Source organism: Pollachius pollachius (assembly GCF_949987615.1).
Source record: "Pollachius pollachius genome assembly, chromosome: 19".
Classification (NCBI taxonomy): Eukaryota; Metazoa; Chordata; class Actinopteri; order Gadiformes; family Gadidae; genus Pollachius; species Pollachius pollachius.
Window position 1 is genome coordinate 18,727,900 of NC_136952.1, and position 21,452 is coordinate 18,749,351.

The 21,452-nt window shown below is 49.7% G+C and overlaps 1 protein-coding gene across 1 annotated transcript in view; it reads left to right on the forward strand.

Moving 5' to 3' along the window:
• Positions 1 to 21,452, forward strand: part of LOC307090604 (protocadherin-15-like) — a gene marked incomplete at its 3' end in the record, with an annotated part of 172,862 nt that overhangs the window by 59,265 nt on the left and 92,145 nt on the right. Inside the window, 5 exon segments of the mRNA XM_079757338.1 lie at positions 1,034 to 1,204; positions 7,577 to 7,685; positions 8,351 to 8,463; positions 10,165 to 10,371; positions 14,346 to 14,483. Coding sequence (XP_079613464.1) covers positions 1,034 to 1,204; positions 7,577 to 7,685; positions 8,351 to 8,463; positions 10,165 to 10,371; positions 14,346 to 14,483 — 738 coding nt within the window.

Here is a 21,452-nt window from a genome sequence, read left to right on the forward strand (position 1 = left end):
ATACATCAGACTGATTTATATGTTAAACTAACCTGTGGAATTATATTTTTCATTAAGAGATGATGCATGAGAGATGATGACCGTTGACCGATGCTGCTGGTTGTGTGATTTGATTGGTCGATTCGTACCATATTATAGTGTGATTGCATCAGTCTAGCAGCAACGTATTAATTCATATAAATCAGCGGAGTGCGAGAGGAGCTTTTCCTGCTTATGCCGATTAAAGACCTGAGGAATAGAAGCGGAGATGCTCGAACCAGCAGCATGGGTTTGCTGGCGATCAGTTCCGCCTGGGACACATGGACGTCACAGGCGGATCTTTCTAATTGTGCTCGCTAATTGTGCGTGCTGGCTACATCATCCGACAGCTCCCACAGCTCTCACACCTTTCAGAGCTTTGAGAAGAAGAAAAGCAGGAGATGGCGTTATCTTTCTTTTTTCAAGTACAAATGGCAGTGTGATATTGGACTGTATAAATGCGAATAATGACATAGACCTGAGTCACTGAATAGATCGCTTTGGTCACCTTTGATGTGTGGATGGATACCGGGGATGATTGGAACTGCATCAGGGCAAATTGGATCACTTTACCGTAGGCTACTTTTTGGATGATTGACAGGACATCAGTTGTTCACGGGTCGTAGGTTAAATTCATCGGAGATGGAAACAGCAACGTACAACAGTAACTTTGCCTGTGTTTCTGAAGCTCTATTTCTCCCTTTCTCACTCCTTCTCGTTGTTCTAATTCACTCTCTTATTCACCCCACCCCCTCCTCTCTTCTCCAAACCTTTTCACCCCTCCCTCCTTCCCGTCATCCCCTCCCCTCCCCTCCTCCCTCCATACATCCCTAACCCTTCTCTTCATCAACCCATACTCCACCCTCCCTTACCTCTGTCCGACCCCTGAACCCCCTGCGTCTCTTCTCCCCCCACCCTCCCTCTCTCCCTCGATCCGTCCACCCGTCTCCATTGGTCCTCTCCTCTCCCGCCGCACCTTCACCCACCTCCATCCCTCACCCTTCCCTCCCTCCAGGACCGGGCCCCCTCGCCCAGCCCCCGGCGGACGGCCACCACCACCCTGACGGTGGACGTGCTGGACGGGGACGACCTGGGGCCGATGTTCCTGCCCTGCGCCCTGGTGGGCCGCACCCGCGACTGCAGCCCCCTTGCCTACCGGGCCAACGTCCTGGAGCTCACCCACCCCGTACGTGGTTCGGTGAGGAGGGAAAAGTGTGAATCTTTGTGTGTGTGTGTGTGTGTGTGTGGGGGTGTGTGGGGGTAAAGCGAGAGAGTTTGTGTCTGTGTGTGAAATAGACAGAAATTGTGTCTGTGTGTGTGCGCATTTATATGTGTATGTAAGAGTGTGTGAGAGACAGGGGAAGGAAAATGTGCTTGTTTACATCTATATTTGCATGCTTGGGTGTGTGTGTGTGTGTGTGTGGGGGGGGGGGGGGGGGGGGGGAGAGGCAGAGAGAGCTGATGTCTGTGCTTGTTTGTTTGGAACTGTATGTATGAAAGAGACAAATTGTGTCTTTGTGTCTGCGCATGTGTCTGTCTGTGCGTGTGTGAGAGAAAGATAAGGAAAAAGTGCTTGTTGACATGTATATTTGCATGCTTGCGGTTGAAAATGTGTGGGTGTGTACATGTCTGTGTACGTTTTGTATGTGTGTGTGTGTGAATGCGGAGGAACAGAGCGGCCTTGCTAACCTCTGACCCCCCTGTATCCTATTATCAAGCATCAGTCGTTACTTTAAAGATCAGCATCCCCTGTCTCGTCTCCACATGTATGTAGTGGTACCGACCTTAACCTTCGATGCGCACGTACAGCGTGCTTCAGCGGTTTACAACTCAGCCACAATGGTGTGATACGCAAATGAAGAATGCATGCATACACACACACACACACACACCCACACACACACAAGAATACCCAAAGATGCAGACAAGCACACTTTCGCCCTCACACACACACACACAAACACACACACACACACACACACACACACACACACACATATACATACATACATACATACATACATATACACACACACACACACACACGCACAGGTAAATCTCCTTTAAACCACCAGGGTTTGAGTTGGAGTAAGCGGTGTGTGCTAAGCAGTGTATGGTTTATGACGGAGGCACAGATGGCCCTAGACCCTGACCCAGCCATGGACCTGGAGGTGGAGATGATGGCGGTGGTCTGTAAGCAGAGATTGCTAATCCAATTACATTCTCTGATGCTATGGAGTGTGCGGTGTGCCGTCCCATGCTGTAGGGCCACATATACCGCCTGTTTCCTCTGCAAAACGCCCTTGAACAACGTACCGCCTTCCCGTCTGCTTCTCTAGTGCTCGTGGCCCCCAGTGCAAAAAAGAGCCCACGTGTGAACACGACAGCTGACCCTGATCCATACCCTTTAAATGGTGCAATTCACACGACGCCGACCCCATATTGCTCTTTATGGGTGTGTTTGTGTGTTATTTTGTGGATGCTTTAGTCCAGAGTGTATCTTGCAACATTGCATGTTGATGGATGTCCCTGGCGGGATTTGAACCCATTAACACGGCGGTGTTGAGGCCACACTCCACCAGCTGGGCTACACCGGGCCAGCAACCTTCCGCGTACAGGTGTTTATGTGAGGTCCCGTCGCTTATGTCTCCCTGAACATAACCGTAGCTAGTTAGAACACGGCCTCCCTCCACAGAGCTCTGGTTGGATTGAAGAGATGCATAAACTCTGAAGGAAACTTATAAGAGTGGAAATTAAAAGACTTGTGCAGAGTGTGTAGTGTAGGCGGCATGTGACTCAGGAGGTAGAGCGGGTTGAATGGGAACCGGAAGGTTGCTAGTTCGATCCCCGAACTCCTCCTTTCGGGGGGTCGAGGTGTCCCTGAGAAAGACGCCTCACCCTGACTGCTTCTGACGAGCTGACTGTCGCCTTGCATGGCTGACACCGCCGTCTGTACGCATGAATGGGTGAATGCTATGCCCCCTCCCTCAACTGCAAATTGTTCTGTTATTCTTCAAGTACATACGCATGCATGCACATACACACACAGGCACCCAACCGTACGTGCACACCAGCTCTCGCGCACGTGCCATATGGCTCTGTCCACTGGTCCTTAAACAGAGGACAGGTGGACAGAGAGAGAGAGAGAGAGAGAGAGAGAGAGAGAGGGCTGTTACATATTCTGCCATATTATCCTTAAGATAAAAAATAATTCAAATGAAACTATAACCTTTTTAAAACGAAGAACAACAGCCATGAGCGCTGAAGGCCCACATGTACAAAGGATGTCCCGACCCATTCTGTGTTTTTGGAGCAATGTACTTACTGTTCTCTTCACGGCTATCATTGTTGTCCTGATCTGTTTGATATTGTAGATGGTTGATTGTCGTCTGTCACTGAGGTCTAGTGCTGCCTCACCAGTCCAGGGCACTCTTGAAAATTATATATTTTTAATTTAAATTCCCTGTTAGATTAGTATTTAACTATTTTTATTAGCCACGTAACCCCTTGCATCGCTGACCCACCTTGGAGAGTAGAGAACTGTTGGATTAGATTAGTATTGGACCCCAGACTTTCCTTGGTACTGAACCAGGTACTCCTTTGAACCGCGTACCACATTCAAACATGTTAGGGGTCCCGCTTTCCTCCAGGGGTCCGTCTTCTGTCAGGGGAGACGGTTGGTTTGTGTTGGTGCTGTGCTCAATGGGGTGGGCTGTGCGTGAAGGAATAGGAACAGTATCAAAGTCTCCATGGAGTGTGTTTGATGATTGTGTTATGGAGACTGGCTCCTCCTCCTCCTCCTCCTCCTCTTCCTTTGTTCCTCGCCTGTCGCCGCCCAGCTGGGCTCTCCATCAGAGACACACTCGCTCTGACCTCCTCAATGCATGTGGGACGCTGGGGACCTTGCATGGTGCCATGGTTCTCTTTCTTACTTTGTCTTTCTTTTTTTATATTCTTCTCTAAGTCTCTTTCTTTTTATTTCTCTTTCTATCTTTATCATTTTTTCTTTTTAATTTCTTGCTGTCTGTCTGCCTCTACTCCTTTCCCTCTCTGCCTTTCATTCTACCTTTCTTTCTTGTATCTTTTCTTTCATTCTATCTATCTTTCTTTCTTTCTTTTCTTTTCATTCATTCATTTGTTCTACCTTTCATTATTCTTTACATTTTTCCATCATTCTTCCCTTGTTTCCTATGCGTTGGGTTGTTCCCGGACTTCATGGTGTTTTGCAGACTTGAGGCCCTTAATCTGTGCTCGGTGAATGCGAAAGCAGGGGGGGAGTCTTGCTGTGGTCGGTGGTGTTGAAGCCGCAGAAAAACATCTTGTTACAGCGGCCCAGCTGTGTGCTTCTGCTTTCTGCTGGAACAGAGCGCAGCATGTTTATTAAGATGCAATCAGCCATGGTGGTTAGGGCACCGAGGGCTGGCGGCTGGCTTTCCTCCCTTGCTTTGTCTATCGGTCCGTCTTTCTCTTGCCCACACTTTCCTTCTCTCTGTCTCTCTGCCTGTCTATGCCTCTTGCTTTCTCTCTCTCTCTCTCTCTCTCTGTCTGTCTGTCTCTCTCTCTGGAGGACAGCTGTCATCATGCCTTACCAGGGAAGACTTCCAGAGAATGTGGACGACTGTAGGCATGTGTGAGAATCCACAATAAAGTCTCTTTCTCTCTCCCTCGCTCGCTCTCTCTCTCTCCCTCTCGACCTCACAGCAAACGCCTCTGACATGGCCAAGAAGGGGCAAAGCCATTTTTTGGGGTAATTGTACAGGCAGGAAGATGCCAGGGTTAAATTTAGAACCATTGTTCACAATAAGAAAAGAGGACATTGTAGCAACACAGTTCCATTCCTCCAAGCAAACCAGCTGCCTGCATCCACTCCCGTTAAGTAATTTAGCAGCAACTTTACTCCCAACGTCAGTGAATGTAGATGAGTGTCATTAATGAGCAGATGGCAGGAGGTAATAAAGGGAGTGGCGGTGGAGCAGTCCTATGGTGGGACACCCTATCACATCCAGGAGAACAGGAGAGATCCTCATGTCTCTGGCTGCATCGGAGGTGCATTATGCCAAGAGTGAATCAATGTTTTTGTATGGCGCCATTTATCAAACTCGTGGGAGTAACGTAAATTAAAGATTTGGTGTGAGTGCGGCTTTGCTGTTCTCATAGAGGTTTCATCGGTCCAGACTAAATACGCTTACAAATGGTGAACATGACATTTAAAAAAAGGACTCAAAGGTATGAGCTTCCGCAGGGCACGGCCAGTGCTGTCATTTTTGTTGGATTCCTTGTTCTTTTTGACATGAAAACGACATTCTCACATGAGAAGGAGGAGGTGGATTTCTTGTTCTTCTGTCTGTGACATGGCCAGCTTGACTGACTCTTGAGCTGAGATCTCGCTGTCCTGCCTCTGAAGGGCTACCTGAGGCTCAGTGATCTGTTTTCAGTGGACTTTTTGTTTTAAGAAGTCAAAGTTAAAAAGCCAGTGAACTGTTTAAGCTGAAATTTGAACACAAAAATTTCCCTCGGACGCCGCAGTCAATGTGTGTTGCTGCCCAGACACACGTCACTCAGACGTCACTAAAGGACACCGCCTGCGTTCCCATCAGAGTGGAACATACAAACAGTGTTTTGGGGATAACAGCAATAACAGCTAAACACCCCTTATTAGCTAAATGAGGAACTTATTTCAGTGGCAGTGATAAAATGGCATATTTTGACGTTCATATAAGACTTATAACCATGTTTAAAGCTAAATAAATATGTTTTTGGGTTCACTGGCTCTTTAATGAACAAATAGAGAGAGAGATTAGGAGAGGGAGAGAGAAAGATTGATAGAAAGGGAGGAATGGGGCTGGAGAAATGGAAGAGAGACTCAAGTCAAGTCCAATTTATGTTTTTCAGGCACATTTAAAATAAACTCACGTCGACCAAATGGCTGTACAGCTCAGAGCAGGCAAGAGAAATCCCAATGAGACTAAAAGCAAAAACACCCACATACGCATCCATACACATAGCACATTAGGTACACAGGTACAAATCGAGAAATCATAGGTATAGGCAGAATCAAACCACATCAGGAGGATCCAATGGCCAAAGAATAAAAGTATGCTTTGTGCCTTGGAACCAAAGGAATCAATAGACAGGGCGACAAAGATGAAAGGGCAAGGTTGACCACAGAAATAGGATAGAAAGAGAAATGGGGAAAAATTAGGGTGAGTTGAGAGGAGATGGGAAGAGAGAGGGCAAGAGAGGTAAGCATGGTATAGAGAGAGGGAGAGAGGTGTGATACTATGATCCCAGAACATAGTATACTGGCTTTGCCAGGCTCTCTTGCAAGGTCTTTCTTGTCCCTATATTAAGCGCGACTGGGCTTTTGGTGAATATGTGATGAAAGATATGGCTCACCATGCAATTACATGAAAGAATTTTAATGAGCTGCGCATCTGCGATCGCCAGACAAATTGCAAACTGCCATTAGTCTGGAACCTCCATGCATTTTCGATTTCGATTCGGGGCGTCACCAATGGAAGCAGACCAAATTGTCTCTGGACTCAATTGGATGGCCTACAACCAATCATACAAATGAAGCGTGTAACGTAGTGTTGAGTGATTTTTTGGTTCTTTTAACAGATAAACTTTTTGCAGCAGAGACATCTTTCTCCTGAACAAAAGCTTTAGGTGCATTCGTTTGTTCTTTTAGTGAAAATATACCGTCCAGTTTGTTTAACACTTTGGCGGAATACGAGTGCAATCAACCGATCTTTTGATCCGAAAATATCAAGCGGAAAGCATTTGTTTGCTACCAATTCCCCAATTCTTTGCTTGCCTCCCTCTCATGGTTGTGCGTGGGTTGTGTTGCATTTACAAAACCCACGTTGGATTGATTCGATAAACGCCCAACTAAACCTTGCATGACATCGTAATCCCCTCCCTCCCCTTCCGTCTACAGACCCTCTCTCGCGTGCAGTCTTTGGGGAGTAAAGGCGGGCGGGTGCAGAAGTAGGCGGCAGACGAATGTGTTCGGCCGTTAAGGGGGTAAATTAAATTCCACCTCAGTGCCGCTCACTCTACTAATGAAACCCTTCTTCAAACTAGGAGAGATCCACCCGCTTGCGGGGGGAAGATACACTTCCAAGATCTCTGTAATTTACACCTCGAGCAAGAGGGCGGGAGAGGGGGAGGGAGGGAGGGGTAGTAGTAGGGAGAGGGAGTGAGGAAGAGATGGAAGAGGAAGGCAGAGAGAGGGAACTGGAGGTGGAGGGAAGTAGGAACGGAGAGCAATCACAGGAGAGCTGGAAAAGTAATATAAAAAATAGCGAGTAGGCATGATGTTAATTACACTTCTTTTCCGCATTAAGCTGTTTATACTACTGGATATTAAAGCTCACATACATGGTTTGTCGTTCGGAATACATATGTACTATTTGTTGCAGTACATCGTATGTATTTCTTACATCTTATCTATTGTTCATTGCACAGGCTTTTATCCAATCTGTATCTTCTCAGCAAAACATAATTTGTTTTCTGATTGTGTCTGTTTCCATGGTGATCTATCCCATGACTGCAGGAGAGGGTTAACCCAGTCAACGTGACTCCGCCCATCCAGGCCGTGGACCAAGACCGGAACATCCAGCCTCCTTCTGATAGGCCGGGAATCCTGTACTCAATCCTCATTGGTAGGTTGAAAACTGAATTCAATTATATCATTCCCACATACCAGCCTTAATCAGATTAGATACCACCATGAATCAAAATCACTTTCAAAATAAAGCTTACTCCGGCTGGTTGCTCGCAACCACATACCCTGGCTAACTCCACCATATACAGTGTCCCCTATCTGCCCCTTGATGGCTGTCTCTGTAGTCATGTTCTCCCCCCCACCCAACTTCAGCGATGTGAGGTGAGCGTCCACTGGGAGAGGCAGTGATATCAAACACAGCAGAAATGTCCGCTAAACTATGACACTATTACACTCACCGTTCTACAATTTGATGCTTCAGAACTTCTATAAAGCCCAGAGTCGTTTGGCCAATCACATTCCTCCCTGGCAAAGCACTCGTAGCCGTCAATCACTTGCAGACTGACACCACTGCTGTTGGGAGGAATTCCCTTCTAACAGCATATTAAGGAGGGGGGTGGGGGGGAGTGATGTGGTGGGGGAGAGCAGAAGGTGGGAGAATAGGAGAGGCGACGTGGAGAGGTCGACTGACAGTGAGAGGGAGGGGGGATGACGAGGGAGATGGAGGTTATCACGTTTTATTTTCTTCCTGTTTCATTCATTCATTCGTCATTCATTCAACCAATGTTCACATGTTGGCTGTGTGTGTGTGTGTGTGTGTAGGTAAGCCAGAGTCGTATGTGGAGTACTTCAGTCTGAACAGCACCACAGCAGAGCTCCTGCTGCTTAACCCCATCGACAGAGAACTGCACCGCAGGTTCGACCTGGTCATTAAGGTGAGTGTGGGTTTGGTGTGTGTGTGTGTGTGTGTGTTTCTGTGTGGGTGGGTGGGTGTGTGTGTGTGTGTGTGTGTGTGTGTGCGTCTGCATCCGTATATCTATGGTGCATCTTTAAGTGTATCATTGAAAAGAGAGTTCTTTGTTATTTTTCTTTTGTTTCATTTTTTAACTGCTTTGGCAAATTGAAAATGTTAATTTCCCATGCCAATAAAGCTACTCTGGATTGATTTCAATGGAGGGTTCCATCAGACAATTAACTCGCCAAACATTAACAAACAGTAAATCAGACAGAATAATAGCAACAAAACATTTCTTCAACCCGTTAAGCTAATGGTGCACTCTCCTGACAATAAATGTACCAAATTCTTATTCTGCAGTGCCCCTATTAAAGCTCAAATACAGACAGAATGCTCAAAGTTGCACAATTATATATTTTTATAAGTTCCCAAACGCTAAACTTATATTATATATCGTGTAGCACATGCTCTAACTAGCAGAAATTGGCACAGCCAGAGTCGACACAGGTGTATTCTTCTTGATTAGAACTTGAGGCTGCTAATAGCATTAGCTCTATAAGTTGTGTGCTGCACTGCTAAAAGCATCTCCGGAAAAGGTCAATCTGGTTTGCGCTGTGTGCGTGTGTGTGTGCATGTGTGTTTTTGTGGTTGGTTTGTGCTGGTACGTGTGTGTGTGGGTGTATTTGTATGTTAATGATAAGGTAATGTTTTTGTTCTTGAACTTAAACAAGGAATGAAGGAATTAAGGAAGACAGGGAGGGAGAGAGGGAGAGTTGGGAAAAAAACGGAAGAAAATAATAACATATTGAACACAGCCGGGCATACAGACAGCCAGAGAGAGACAGATAGACAAACAGAGATACTGGCAGGCAGACCGACAGACAGAAAGACAGACAGACAGACAGCTGGGCATACAGACAGAGAAAGACAGATAGATAGACAAATAGATATTCAGACAGACAGACAGACAGACAGACAGACAGCCGGGCAAACAGACAGAGAGAGAGCGACAAATAGTTAGACAAACAGATATACTGGCAGGCAGACGGACAGGCAGACAGACTCCAGCAAACGGACAAGGAGTCAGACAAGGTCGCCAATGTTTACGTCCGTCAATCACAGCAAAGTTACCAAACTTCTCCTGAAGTAAGTCGCCGGACTTCCTCACCTTCCGGCCGAGTCGATGTTCACATAAAGGTCTGTCTTCATCCTGACAAGCACTCACAGTGCCGCGTTGGAACTGTAATGTACTGTACAGCTACAAAGTCCTCACACCCCAACGCCACTGTCAAAGATCACCTTCACATTGTCTGTCATCATCCCTCACCTCTGTCTTTCTATCTCTCTCTCTCTTCCTCTTCCACTATCCAAATCCCCCTGCATCTCTTCCGTCTCTTCCACTGTCTCCCCTTTCTCTCCCAATATATCCTCCCTCTCTCTCTCCCTCCCTCCCTCCCTCAATACTCCTCTCTCTCTCTCTCTCTCTCTCTCCCAATATATCCTCCCCTCTCTGTCTCTCTCCCAATATATCCTCCATCTCTCTCTCTCTCTCACACTCCTTCCCTCTCTCTCTCTCTCTCTCTCTCTCACACTCCTTCCCTCTCTCTCTCTCTCTCTCTCTCTCTCTCTCTCACTCCCTGCATTACTCCCTCCCTCCCCCATTCCCCTCACCCCTTCGCAGGCTGAACAGGACAACGGTCATCCTCTCCCAGCGTTCGCCAACCTCCAGATCGAGGTGTTGGACGAGAACAACCAGGCGCCGTACTTCCTGGAGACGGGGTACCATGGTTACGTCAGCGAGGCGTCCCCGGTGGGGGCGACGGTGGCAGTGGACCCAGGCCTCTCGGCGCCGCTGGCTCTGGTGGCGCTGGACAACGACGTCGAGGAGGTGCGTCCGCTATGACAGCGCTGTTATTTAGAACTTACTTTTCCTTTAAGAATTATAGGAATTATACAACTTTACTTTCGGCGTCTATAGTTGGTCAATATGCAGCATTAAATCACAAATGGGGATAAGCTAACTTTTACTGTAGTTGTCCATTTTAAATTATGACTAGCTGAATAAAACGATTGCTATGATAGCTAACTTTGGCTACAGTTTGTCAATTATAAATGATTAATAGCTAAAAATGATTGCTACGTTTGGTCAAAAACCAGTGATAGCTAACTAACGATAAAATGCTGATGGTTGCTCTGACATCAACAATACAAAGCGATTGATAGCTGCAGTGGGTCAAAATAACCCTAAACGAGTACATCACTTTATACTTTCTTGTCGCCAACATTCGAAAAAAACTAAAAAACATACATAACATAGAATTAGAAAGAATATATGACGCTCCTATTGCAATCAGCAGAATTTTACCAGAAACTATTTTAAATATTTAGAGGGAACAAGAGATCTGATCACAGATCTGGTCACAGAGTTAAATTCAGGTGCCAAGTGTGGACGCAAAGTCTGTGATTGTATCTGGCGGATCCGATCACAATAGTAGGTGATCTGTGGGAGAAGGATACATTATTTCTTACTAGCTGGCAAATGTGTTAGCTAAAGCGTTAAATGTCTATATGGCTAACATGAATTTTGATATGCCTGTCTACATTATAGCTGGCGGTCAATGCTACACCCGTAGGTATTCGCTGAGTGGCGTGACAATCTGTCTCACATCTGCATTTTATTCTGATGATTTCAAATTGCATGGTGTTTGAGTGTTTTGTGTGTGGTGATTCAGCTGATGTTGATGTTTAAGCTGATGCTGATGTTAAACATTCGTCAGAACGTTTAACATCAGACTGTGAGGTTTTTTCAGAGATGCCTATGTATTGTGTTGCAGAGATATTTACTTAAAGAAGTAATACAGCCTAAAACACTTTGACATTGTTATTAAACCTCTGTTGTGATGTACAACGCACCTAAGATCCTATGAAACTGTTTTATGTCGTTTTGTGTTGACGTTGCGGCAGCAGTGATAGTAGGGATTAATACTAGAGTATGTCGCTGTAGCCTTAAACAAGTATCAGATGTTAGTTTTGTTCACATCAACTTCATTGACAGCAACTCAGGGGGTTCTGTCTCAGCCTCACTGCATATTACATTTTTTGCAATGTTCCTATGGCGAGAAATCTATTATTTTGTAAGAGGCACACCGATTTTTGCTGGGCCAGCACCCTCATAAATCCGGAATGCGCTTCGGCTCCGTGTGCTTGGTCCGTGGCCATGGTCTCTGTACAACTGCTGAGGCATAGCCTCATTCAGAGTAACGGCCTGTTAGTCACTGTTAACCGGGCTGATTTGCTCTGTTCTGGCAGCAGGCAGCCCATATATGGCCGCTGCATCTAGGTTTGGACATAAGGTCCAAGACCATCCGGGCAGCAATTCAGTGGATATCCCTTTTTTTTCTCTGATCATAAACTTGCTAGCCTCAGTGATGTCTGTATACCGAAATGTTCACTCAAGTATTGTCTACAACTCGACTGAGTTTTTCCCCGAAAGCCAGCGTTACAGAGGCCGAGGCCTGCGATGGGAGGTCCAAAATATGAAAATGGCTCCACAGAAATATGACAAAAAGCTTGACGAATCTCTTAAACTTGATAATCGTCCATTATGTTGGATAATTAATCTGTATCTTAAACAATCCATGTGCAACACACCAGAACCCGAGCTCAGCTGGTCCAGCAAATCTGACCTGCTTTGTGACGTGGTAGAGCTGGCAGGACATACAGGATACACTGTTAATGTTCGATCCATTTGGGTACTTTTGGAACATGCATATTTAGTGGCCTTTTTCAATTGACACATTTGGCCGTGCAGAATCGTACCATGCCACACTGATTTACCAGTTTAACCCCGTTGGACTGTGCTTGAGATAGACCATCTCCAGGGTCGAGAGGGGGAAGCGAAAGGTATTTTGGGTAATGTAGTAAAACAGCAGATTGGTGCGGATCTCAGGAAGCCTGACAGCATCCAGTGACAAATTGCAAATAGCAAGAGAGTGCCTTACTACCCTTGCCAGAAAAGTAGGAACAGTGTTAAAGGTTTTGTTTCTCATTTAAATTAAAGCTGCCAATCCGTAGCGTCTCTTAATCGACTTCATAGCAAACATTGCCGCGTCCCATCTGCCCTTAGTCTAATATAAGAGGTCCATGAAGAAACTCTGCCTAGAGAGTGTAGCGAATGCTTTTTTTCGGTTGTGGCAAAAAAAAAATATTATAGAAAATAGAACCAAAGCAAGAGCTAACATTAGCATTTTTTTCAAACGCTGGAGCCAGATCTTGGCAAGAAATCAAACACTCTTATTCCTTGGACCTTGAATACCAACAAAAGTTATTGAGTGAACACAAAACACATAAAATGTTTATTCATCTAATAAGTAAAGAAGCAGAACACTGGTTTGAATAGTACTGATGATTAGGCTGCTTTGCAGAATGTCATTTCCTGTGAGGCCACAGCAACAGGTGGTTCTGCTGCTTGCTCCCACAAACCTGGTTCCTTTAAGAAGTAGACACACACACACACACACACACACACACACACACACACACTGTAAAGCACCGAAAGTGGGGGCCGGTGCTCAGTAGGAGTGTGTGTGTGTGTGTGTGTGTAGGTATGTGTCTGTGTGTGCGTGTGTGTGTCTGTGTTTGTGTGTGTGTGGATATGTGTGTCATATATGCTGATGGAGAGGCAATACCAATGCAAGCTCTTTTCTGACGTGTCGACCCAAACAATATTTGTATAAGCCTGTGTATAGTTTGTGTGTGTGTGTGTGTGTGTGTGTGTGTGTGTGTGTGTGTGTGTGTGTGTGTGTGTGTGTGTGTGTTGGCAGTGGATTAATGTCATTTTCGATATTGCTTACTCTGGTCCTTTCATATTTAGCACAACAACAACAATGATTATTAGACCTAATTGCCTTCTTTCCATATTTGCTGTCTATCGTACTTATTTATGTCTGTTGCCCCAGTGTGTGTGTGCATGTGTGTGTGTGTGTTTGTGTGTGTGCGTGCTTGTGTGAGCATGTGTGTGTGTTTATTTATGGTTCAATATCCATGGTCTGGCTACACCGCCCCCACTCTCCCTCCCCCCCTCAACCCTGCTGAGCAAGCCTTAACACACACAAACACACACACACACACACACAGACACGCACAGACACGCACACACACAGACACGCACACACACATACACATACGCACACACATACGCACAAACACACACACACTTCAATACAAACACACACTTCAACACGCACGCACGCACGCACACACACACACTTTAATACAAACACGCACACACTTCAAAACCACCCAAACTATATTACCCACAGTTGCAGAGGGTTTGGAATGCTGAGAGAGTAGTCTTACAGCAAAATCCTGAGTCATTGCTCACATCATTCTTCACACTGCTCTTCTCTTATTTGATCATAATTATCAGACTATCAGACAATCAGAATATTGAAGTGTATACAGTTTAGAAATGAACTAAGTAGATTAAGTAAAAAAATTGTTATATTGAATGCATATTTAACAATTATTTGCGAAGGTTCACGGAGCCTCAGGTGAAGAATTGTTTTAGTATATACTACACCTGAACACTCCAAAAATAAACAAGATAACACTTCAAGATATGCACACACACACACAATCACAAACACACACACACTCACGCACACACACACTCTCACACACACACACACAATCACACACACTGATGCACACACATACACACTGACACACACACAGACACACATACATGATGGATTGTCATGTTCATTTTCCGAATGTCAACTCTCACACCTGTCTCTCTCCCTCGTGTGTGTGTGTGTGTGTGTGTGTGTGTGTGTGTGTGTGTGCCTCCTCCCACCCCAGACCAGGGACCCTCAGCTCCAGTACTCCGTGTCGGAGGGCCAATCCTCGGTGTTCTCTGTCACGTCGGTGGGCCTCCGGAGGTACCTCACCCTGCTGCAGCCCCTGGACCGGGAGACCCGCCACGCATACACCTTCCAGGTACTGGGGGGATCATACACCTCAGGGAGGGGGACGGAGGGGGAATGGGGAGACAGAGGCCGACCAGGGGGGCGAGAGAGAGGTACAGCGGAGGGATAATGGGGAGACAGAGGGGATATATGATTCCCACACCTTTAGAGCTTGGGCCACACTAGGCAATGTTTTCAATTAAACGATTATGAAACAATTAAGCGGTGCACACAAAACAACTTTATTTCCAGTCCTGTCAAACACACGTGACAACTGTAGACTATGGGGAGCACAAATGTAAAGACGGAGACATACTAAGTGACCGTCTTGCCCTGCACTCGCAAGAGTGCACTCTCCAATGTTGTTTCTGACATCAAACCAAAGTAAATAAACATGTTTTGTGTGGTGATTTGCATGTAAAAAAGCATAAAAGACAGAAAAAAAGAACATGAACAACACCATCCTCCGTCTGTTTAGTCTACTTACTGGCATCTTGCTGTTGTTCATTTCGGTGAAATACGCAACACTAATATTTTGAAAACGGCATGTTGCTCTGGCTTCTCCTCTCGAGTACACACTACCCACACCACTTCATTAGTGGATCAAACTCCAATTTCAGTCTTTGCACACTCCGCCCGATCACTAGCCTCGATAAAACACAATCTGTTGGATTGAAACCGGACCATGCTGACTTGGGGTCGTAAAGAACAAGATAGGCTTCTTTCCCTCACAGACATAACGACTGTGGATTCTGAGTCTGCCAGCCTCTGCATGACTGCAGCTGCAGATACCGGCATCTGGCCCCCGGCTTCAAATCGTTCCAAAATCTACGTTGAAGACCATATAATGTGTGCCCAGCCTGAGGCACTGCAGAGAGAGACGGGACAGGAGTCCACAACAGTTAATGTACTGAAGAGAGACCAGAGTGGAGGAGGCAGACGTAGTTTCATAATCAATCACTGGAGAGAGAGGGGAAGAGAGGGAGAGGGAGAAGGATAGAGGCAGAGAGGGGACGAGGGAGGGGAAGAGAGACAGAGAAGGGTAGAGAGGGAGAGGGAGAAAGAGAGAGAGGGGGAGGAGACGGGACACAGAGAGGGGACGAGAGAGAGAGGGGAAGATAGAGGCAGAGAGGGGACGAGAGAGGGGAAGAGAGGGAGAGGGAGAAGGATAGAGGCAGAGAGGGGACGAGGGAGGGGAAGAGAGACAGAGAAGGGTAGAGAGGGAGAGGGAGAGGGAGGAAGAGAGAGAGGGGGAGGAGACGGGACACAGAGAGGGGACGAGAGAGAGAGGGGAAGATAGAGGCAGAGAGGGGACGAGAGAGGGGAAGAGAGGGAGAGGGAGAAGGATAGAGGCAGAGAGGGGACGAGGGAGGGGAAGAGAGACAGAGAAGGGTAGAGAGGGAGAGGGAGAGGGGGGAAGAGAGAGAGGGGGAGGAGACGGGACACAGAGAGGGGACGAGAGAGAGAGGGGAAGATAGAGGCAGAGAGGGGACGAGAGAGGGGAAGAGAGGGAGAGGGAGAAGGATAGAGGCAGAGAGGGGACGAGGGAGGGGAAGAGAGACAGAGAAGGGTAGAGAGGGAGAGGGAGAGGGGGAGGAGAGAGAGAGGGGGAGGAGACGGGACACAGAGAGGGGACGAGAGAGAGAGGGGAAGATAGAGGCAGAGAGGGGACGAGAGAGGGGAAGAGAGGGAGAGGGAGAAGGATAGAGGCAGAGAGGGGACGAGGGAGGGGAAGAGAGACAGAGAAGGGTAGAGAGGGAGAGGGAGAGGGGGGAAGAGAGAGAGGGGGAGGAGACGGGACACAGAGAGGGGACGAGAGAGAGAGGGGAAGATAGAGGCAGAGAGGGGACGAGAGAGGGGAAGAGAGGGAGAGGGAGAAGGATAGAGGCAGAGAGGGGACGAGGGAGGGGAAGAGAGACAGAGAAGGGTAGAGAGGGAGAGGGAGAGGGGGAGGAGAGAGAGAGGGGGAGGAGACGGGACACAGAGAGGGGACGAGAGAGAGAGGGGAAGATAGAGGCAGAGAGGGGACGAGAGAGGGGAAGAGAGGGAGAGGGAGAAGGATAGAGGCAGAGAGGGGACGAGGGAGGGGAAGAGAGACAGAGAAGGGTAGAGAGGGAGAGGGAGAGGGGGGAAGAGAGAGAGGGGGAGGAGACGGGACACAGAGAGGGGACGAGAGAGAGAGGGGAAGATAGAGGCAGAGAGGGGACGAGAGAGGGGAAGAGAGGGAGAGGGAGAAGGATAGAGGCAGAGAGGGGACGAGGGAGGGGAAGAGAGACAGAGAAGGGTAGAGAGGGAGAGGGAGAGGGGACGAGAGAGAGAGGGGAAGATAGAGGCAGAGAGGGGACGAGGGAGGGGAAGAGAGGGAGAGGGAGAAGGATAGAGGCAGAGAGGGGACGAGGGAGGGGAAGAGAGACAGAGAAGGGTAGAGAGGGAGAGGGAGAGGGGGGAAGAGAGAGAGGGGGAGGAGACGGGACACAGAGAGGGGACGAGAGAGAGAGGGGAAGATAGAGGCAGAGAGGGGACGAGGGAGGGGAAGAGAGAGAGAGGGGAAGATAGAGGCAGAGAGGGGACGAGAGAGGGGAAGAGAGACAGAGAAGGGTAGAGAGGGAGAGGGAGAGGGGGGAAGAGAGAGAGGGGGAGGAGACGGGACACAGAGAGGGGACGAGAGAGAGAGGGGAAGATAGAGGCAGAGAGGGGACGAGAGAGGGGAAGAGAGGGAGAGGGAGAAGGATAGAGGCAGAGAGGGGACGAGGGAGGGGAAGAGAGACAGAGAAGGGTAGAGAGGGAGAGGGAGAGGGGGGAAGAGAGAGAGGGGGAGGAGACGGGACACAGAGAGGGGACGAGAGAGAGAGGGGAAGATAGAGGCAGAGAGGGGACGAGAGAGGGGAAGAGAGGGAGAGGGAGAAGGATAGAGGCAGAGAGGGGACGAGGGAGGGGAAGAGAGACAGAGAAGGGTAGAGAGGGAGAGGGAGAGGGGGGAAGAGAGAGAGGGGGAGGAGACGGGACACAGAGAGGGGACGAGAGAGAGAGGGGAAGATAGAGGCAGAGAGGGGACGAGAGAGGGGAAGAGAGGGAGAGGGAGAAGGATAGAGGCAGAGAGGGGACGAGGGAGGGGAAGAGAGACAGAGAAGGGTAGAGAGGGAGAGGGAGAGGGGGGAAGAGAGAGAGGGGGAGGAGACGGGACACAGAGAGGGGACGAGAGAGAGAGGGGAAGATAGAGGCAGAGAGGGGACGAGGGAGGGGAAGAGAGGGAGAGGGAGAAGGATAGAGGCAGAGAGGGGACGAGGGAGGGGAAGAGAGACAGAGAAGGGTAGAGAGGGAGAGGGAGAGGGGGGAAGAGAGAGAGGGGGAGGAGACGGGACACAGAGAGGGGACGAGAGAGAGAGGGGAAGATAGAGGCAGAGAGGGGACGAGAGAGGGGAAGAGAGGGAGAGGGAGAAGGATAGAGGCAGAGAGGGGACGAGGGAGGGGAAGAGAGACAGAGAAGGGTAGAGAGGGAGAGGGAGAGGGGGGAAGAGAGAGAGGGGGAGGAGACGGGACACAGAGAGGGGACGAGAGAGAGAGGGGAAGATAGAGGCAGAGAGGGGACGAGAGAGGGGAAGAGAGGGAGAGGGAGAAGGATAGAGGCAGAGAGGGGACGAGGGAGGGGAAGAGAGACAGAGAAGGGTAGAGAGGGAGAGGGAGAGGGGGGAAGAGAGAGAGGGGGAGGAGACGGGACACAGAGAGGGGACGAGAGAGAGAGGGGAAGATAGAGGCAGAGAGGGGACGAGAGAGGGGAAGAGAGGGAGAGGGAGAAGGATAGAGGCAGAGAGGGGACGAGGGAGGGGAAGAGAGACAGAGAAGGGTAGAGAGGGAGAGGGAGAGGGGGAGGAGAGAGAGAGGGGGAGGAGACGGGACACAGAGAGGGGACGAGAGAGAGAGGGGAAGATAGAGGCAGAGAGGGGACGAGAGAGGGGAAGAGAGGGAGAGGGAGAAGGATAGAGGCAGAGAGGGGACGAGGGAGGGGAAGAGAGACAGAGAAGGGTAGAGAGGGAGAGGGAGAGGGGGGAAGAGAGAGAGGGGGAGGAGACGGGACACAGAGAGGGGACGAGAGAGAGAGGGGAAGATAGAGGCAGAGAGGGGACGAGAGAGGGGAAGAGAGGGAGAGGGAGAAGGATAGAGGCAGAGAGGGGACGAGGGAGGGGAAGAGAGACAGAGAAGGGTAGAGAGGGAGAGGGAGAGGGGACGAGAGAGAGAGGGGAAGATAGAGGCAGAGAGGGGACGAGGGAGGGGAAGAGAGGGAGAGGGAGAAGGATAGAGGCAGAGAGGGGACGAGGGAGGGGAAGAGAGACAGAGAAGGGTAGAGAGGGAGAGGGAGAGGGGGGAAGAGAGAGAGGGGGAGGAGACGGGACACAGAGAGGGGACGAGAGAGAGAGGGGAAGATAGAGGCAGAGAGGGGACGAGAGAGGGGAAGAGAGGGAGAGGGAGAAGGATAGAGGCAGAGAGGGGACGAGGGAGGGGAAGAGAGACAGAGAAGGGTAGAGAGGGAGAGGGAGAGGGGGGAAGAGAGAGAGGGGGAGGAGACGGGACACAGAGAGGGGACGAGAGAGAGAGGGGAAGATAGAGGCAGAGAGGGGACGAGAGAGGGGAAGAGAGGGAGAGGGAGAAGGATAGAGGCAGAGAGGGGACGAGGGAGGGGAAGAGAGACAGAGAAGGGTAGAGAGGGAGAGGGAGAGGGGGGAAGAGAGAGAGGGGGAGGAGACGGGACACAGAGAGGGGACGAGAGAGAGAGGGGAAGATAGAGGCAGAGAGGGGACGAGAGAGGGGAAGAGAGGGAGAGGGAGAAGGATAGAGGCAGAGAGGGGACGAGGGAGGGGAAGAGAGACAGAGAAGGGTAGAGAGGGAGAGGGAGAGGGGGGAAGAGAGAGAGGGGGAGGAGACGGGACACAGAGAGGGGACAAGAGAGAGAGGGGAAGATAGAGGCAGAGAGGGGACGAGAGAGGGGAAGAGAGGGAGAGGGAGAAGGATAGAGGCAGAGAGGGGACGAGGGAGGGGAAGAGAGACAGAGAAGGGTAGAGAGGGAGAGGGAGAGGGGGGAAGAGAGAGAGGGGGAGGAGACGGGACACAGAGAGGGGACGAGAGAGAGAGGGGAAGATAGAGGCAGAGAGGGGACGAGAGAGGGGAAGAGAGGGAGAGGGAGAAGGATAGAGGCAGAGAGGGGACGAGGGAGGGGAAGAGAGACAGAGAAGGGTAGAGAGGGAGAGGGAGAGGGGGGAAGAGAGAGAGGGGGAGGAGACGGGACACAGAGAGGGGACGAGAGAGAGAGGGGAAGATAGAGGCAGAGAGGGGACGAGAGAGGGGAAGAGAGGGAGAGGGAGAAGGATAGAGGCAGAGAGGGGACGAGGGAGGGGAAGAGAGACAGAGAAGGGTAGAGAGGGAGAGGGAGAGGGGGGAAGAGAGAGAGGGGGAGGAGACGGGACACAGAGAGGGGACGAGAGAGAGAGGGGAAGATAGAGGCAGAGAGGGGACGAGAGAGGGGAAGAGAGGGAGAGGGAGAAGGATAGAGGCAGAGAGGGGACGAGGGAGGGGAAGAGAGACAGAGAAGGGTAGAGAGGGAGAGGGAGAGGGGGGAAGAGAGAGAGGGGGAGGAGACGGGACACAGAGAGGGGACGAGAGAGAGAGGGGAAGATAGAGGCAGAGAGGGGACGAGGGAGGGGAAGAGAGGGAGAGGGAGAAGGATAGAGGCAGAGAGGGGACGAGGGAGGGGAAGAGAGACAGAGAAGGGTAGAGAGGGAGAGGGAGAGGGGGGAAGAGAGAGAGGGGGAGGAGACGGGACACAGAGAGGGGACGAGAGAGAGAGGGGAAGATAGAGGCAGAGAGGGGACGAGAGAGGGGAAGAGAGGGAGAGGGAGAAGGATAGAGGCAGAGAGGGGACGAGGGAGGGGAAGAGAGACAGAGAAGGGTAGAGAGGGAGAGGGAGAGGGGGGAAGAGAGAGAGGGGGAGGAGACGGGACACAGAGAGGGGACGAGAGAGAGAGGGGAAGATAGAGGCAGAGAGGGGACGAGAGAGGGGAAGAGAGGGAGAGGGAGAAGGATAGAGGCAGAGAGGGGACGAGGGAGGGGAAGAGAGACAGAGAAGGGTAGAGAGGGAGAGGGAGAGGGGGGAAGAGAGAGAGAGGGGAAGATAGAGGCAACAAGTGCCAGGATCCCTCATCGATTCGGATATTAGAGAGAGACGAGAGAGAGAAAAAAGAGAGAGAGAGGCACTGGATTTCCTAATGACCTTTGGTACTGGAGAGAGACTTTTATACTTCTTAGATGAGGAGGAGGAGGAGGAGGAGGAGGAGGAGGAGGAGGAACAAGCAAAGGGGGAGGAGGCTGAAGTTGAAGTTGTTGCAGAAAAGAGGGATGACAAGAACAAGAGATGAAAGAGAGGGAGAGAGAAACGTGCCGTGCATGCTTTGGCAATGCAAATGAAGCGTTTCCCAGGGCAATAAAGCCCTTTGAATTCATGAAGAACTTAGACAAATTCCTTAATAGAATTGAGAAAAGACAAAAGAACAATCGAAAGAAAGAGCGCAAGACCATTCCCCACGTTGGGCGGGTTGAACATATTATGCATATTGTATACGTGTATAATAGAATAGAATATATATCCTCTGTCAGTGCTTTCAACACCCTCTGATTGGCCATTCCCTCAGAACACACCCTTTGACTTTATCTTCTCTGGTTTCTGTGTGAGCGCAGTCGGCAGCACAATGAGCAGCCGATACACGCGGCCCAGCATTTCCGCCTAAGACAGTCTGTACATCGTCCCCCCACCAGCCTTTTTACAGGCTGCACGATGTGTACACCCACACGCTGTGTGTCTTTGTGTCTGTTTGTGTGTGTGTGTGTGTGTGTGTGAAGGGTTGAGGGTGGTGCCGGCGGTTTGATGGTGATAGGTGGGGGGCTAATCATACTGCAGTAATCATAGAGAGAGCCCTACAAGACAGATAGACTGCTGGGGTTATAGGAGGGG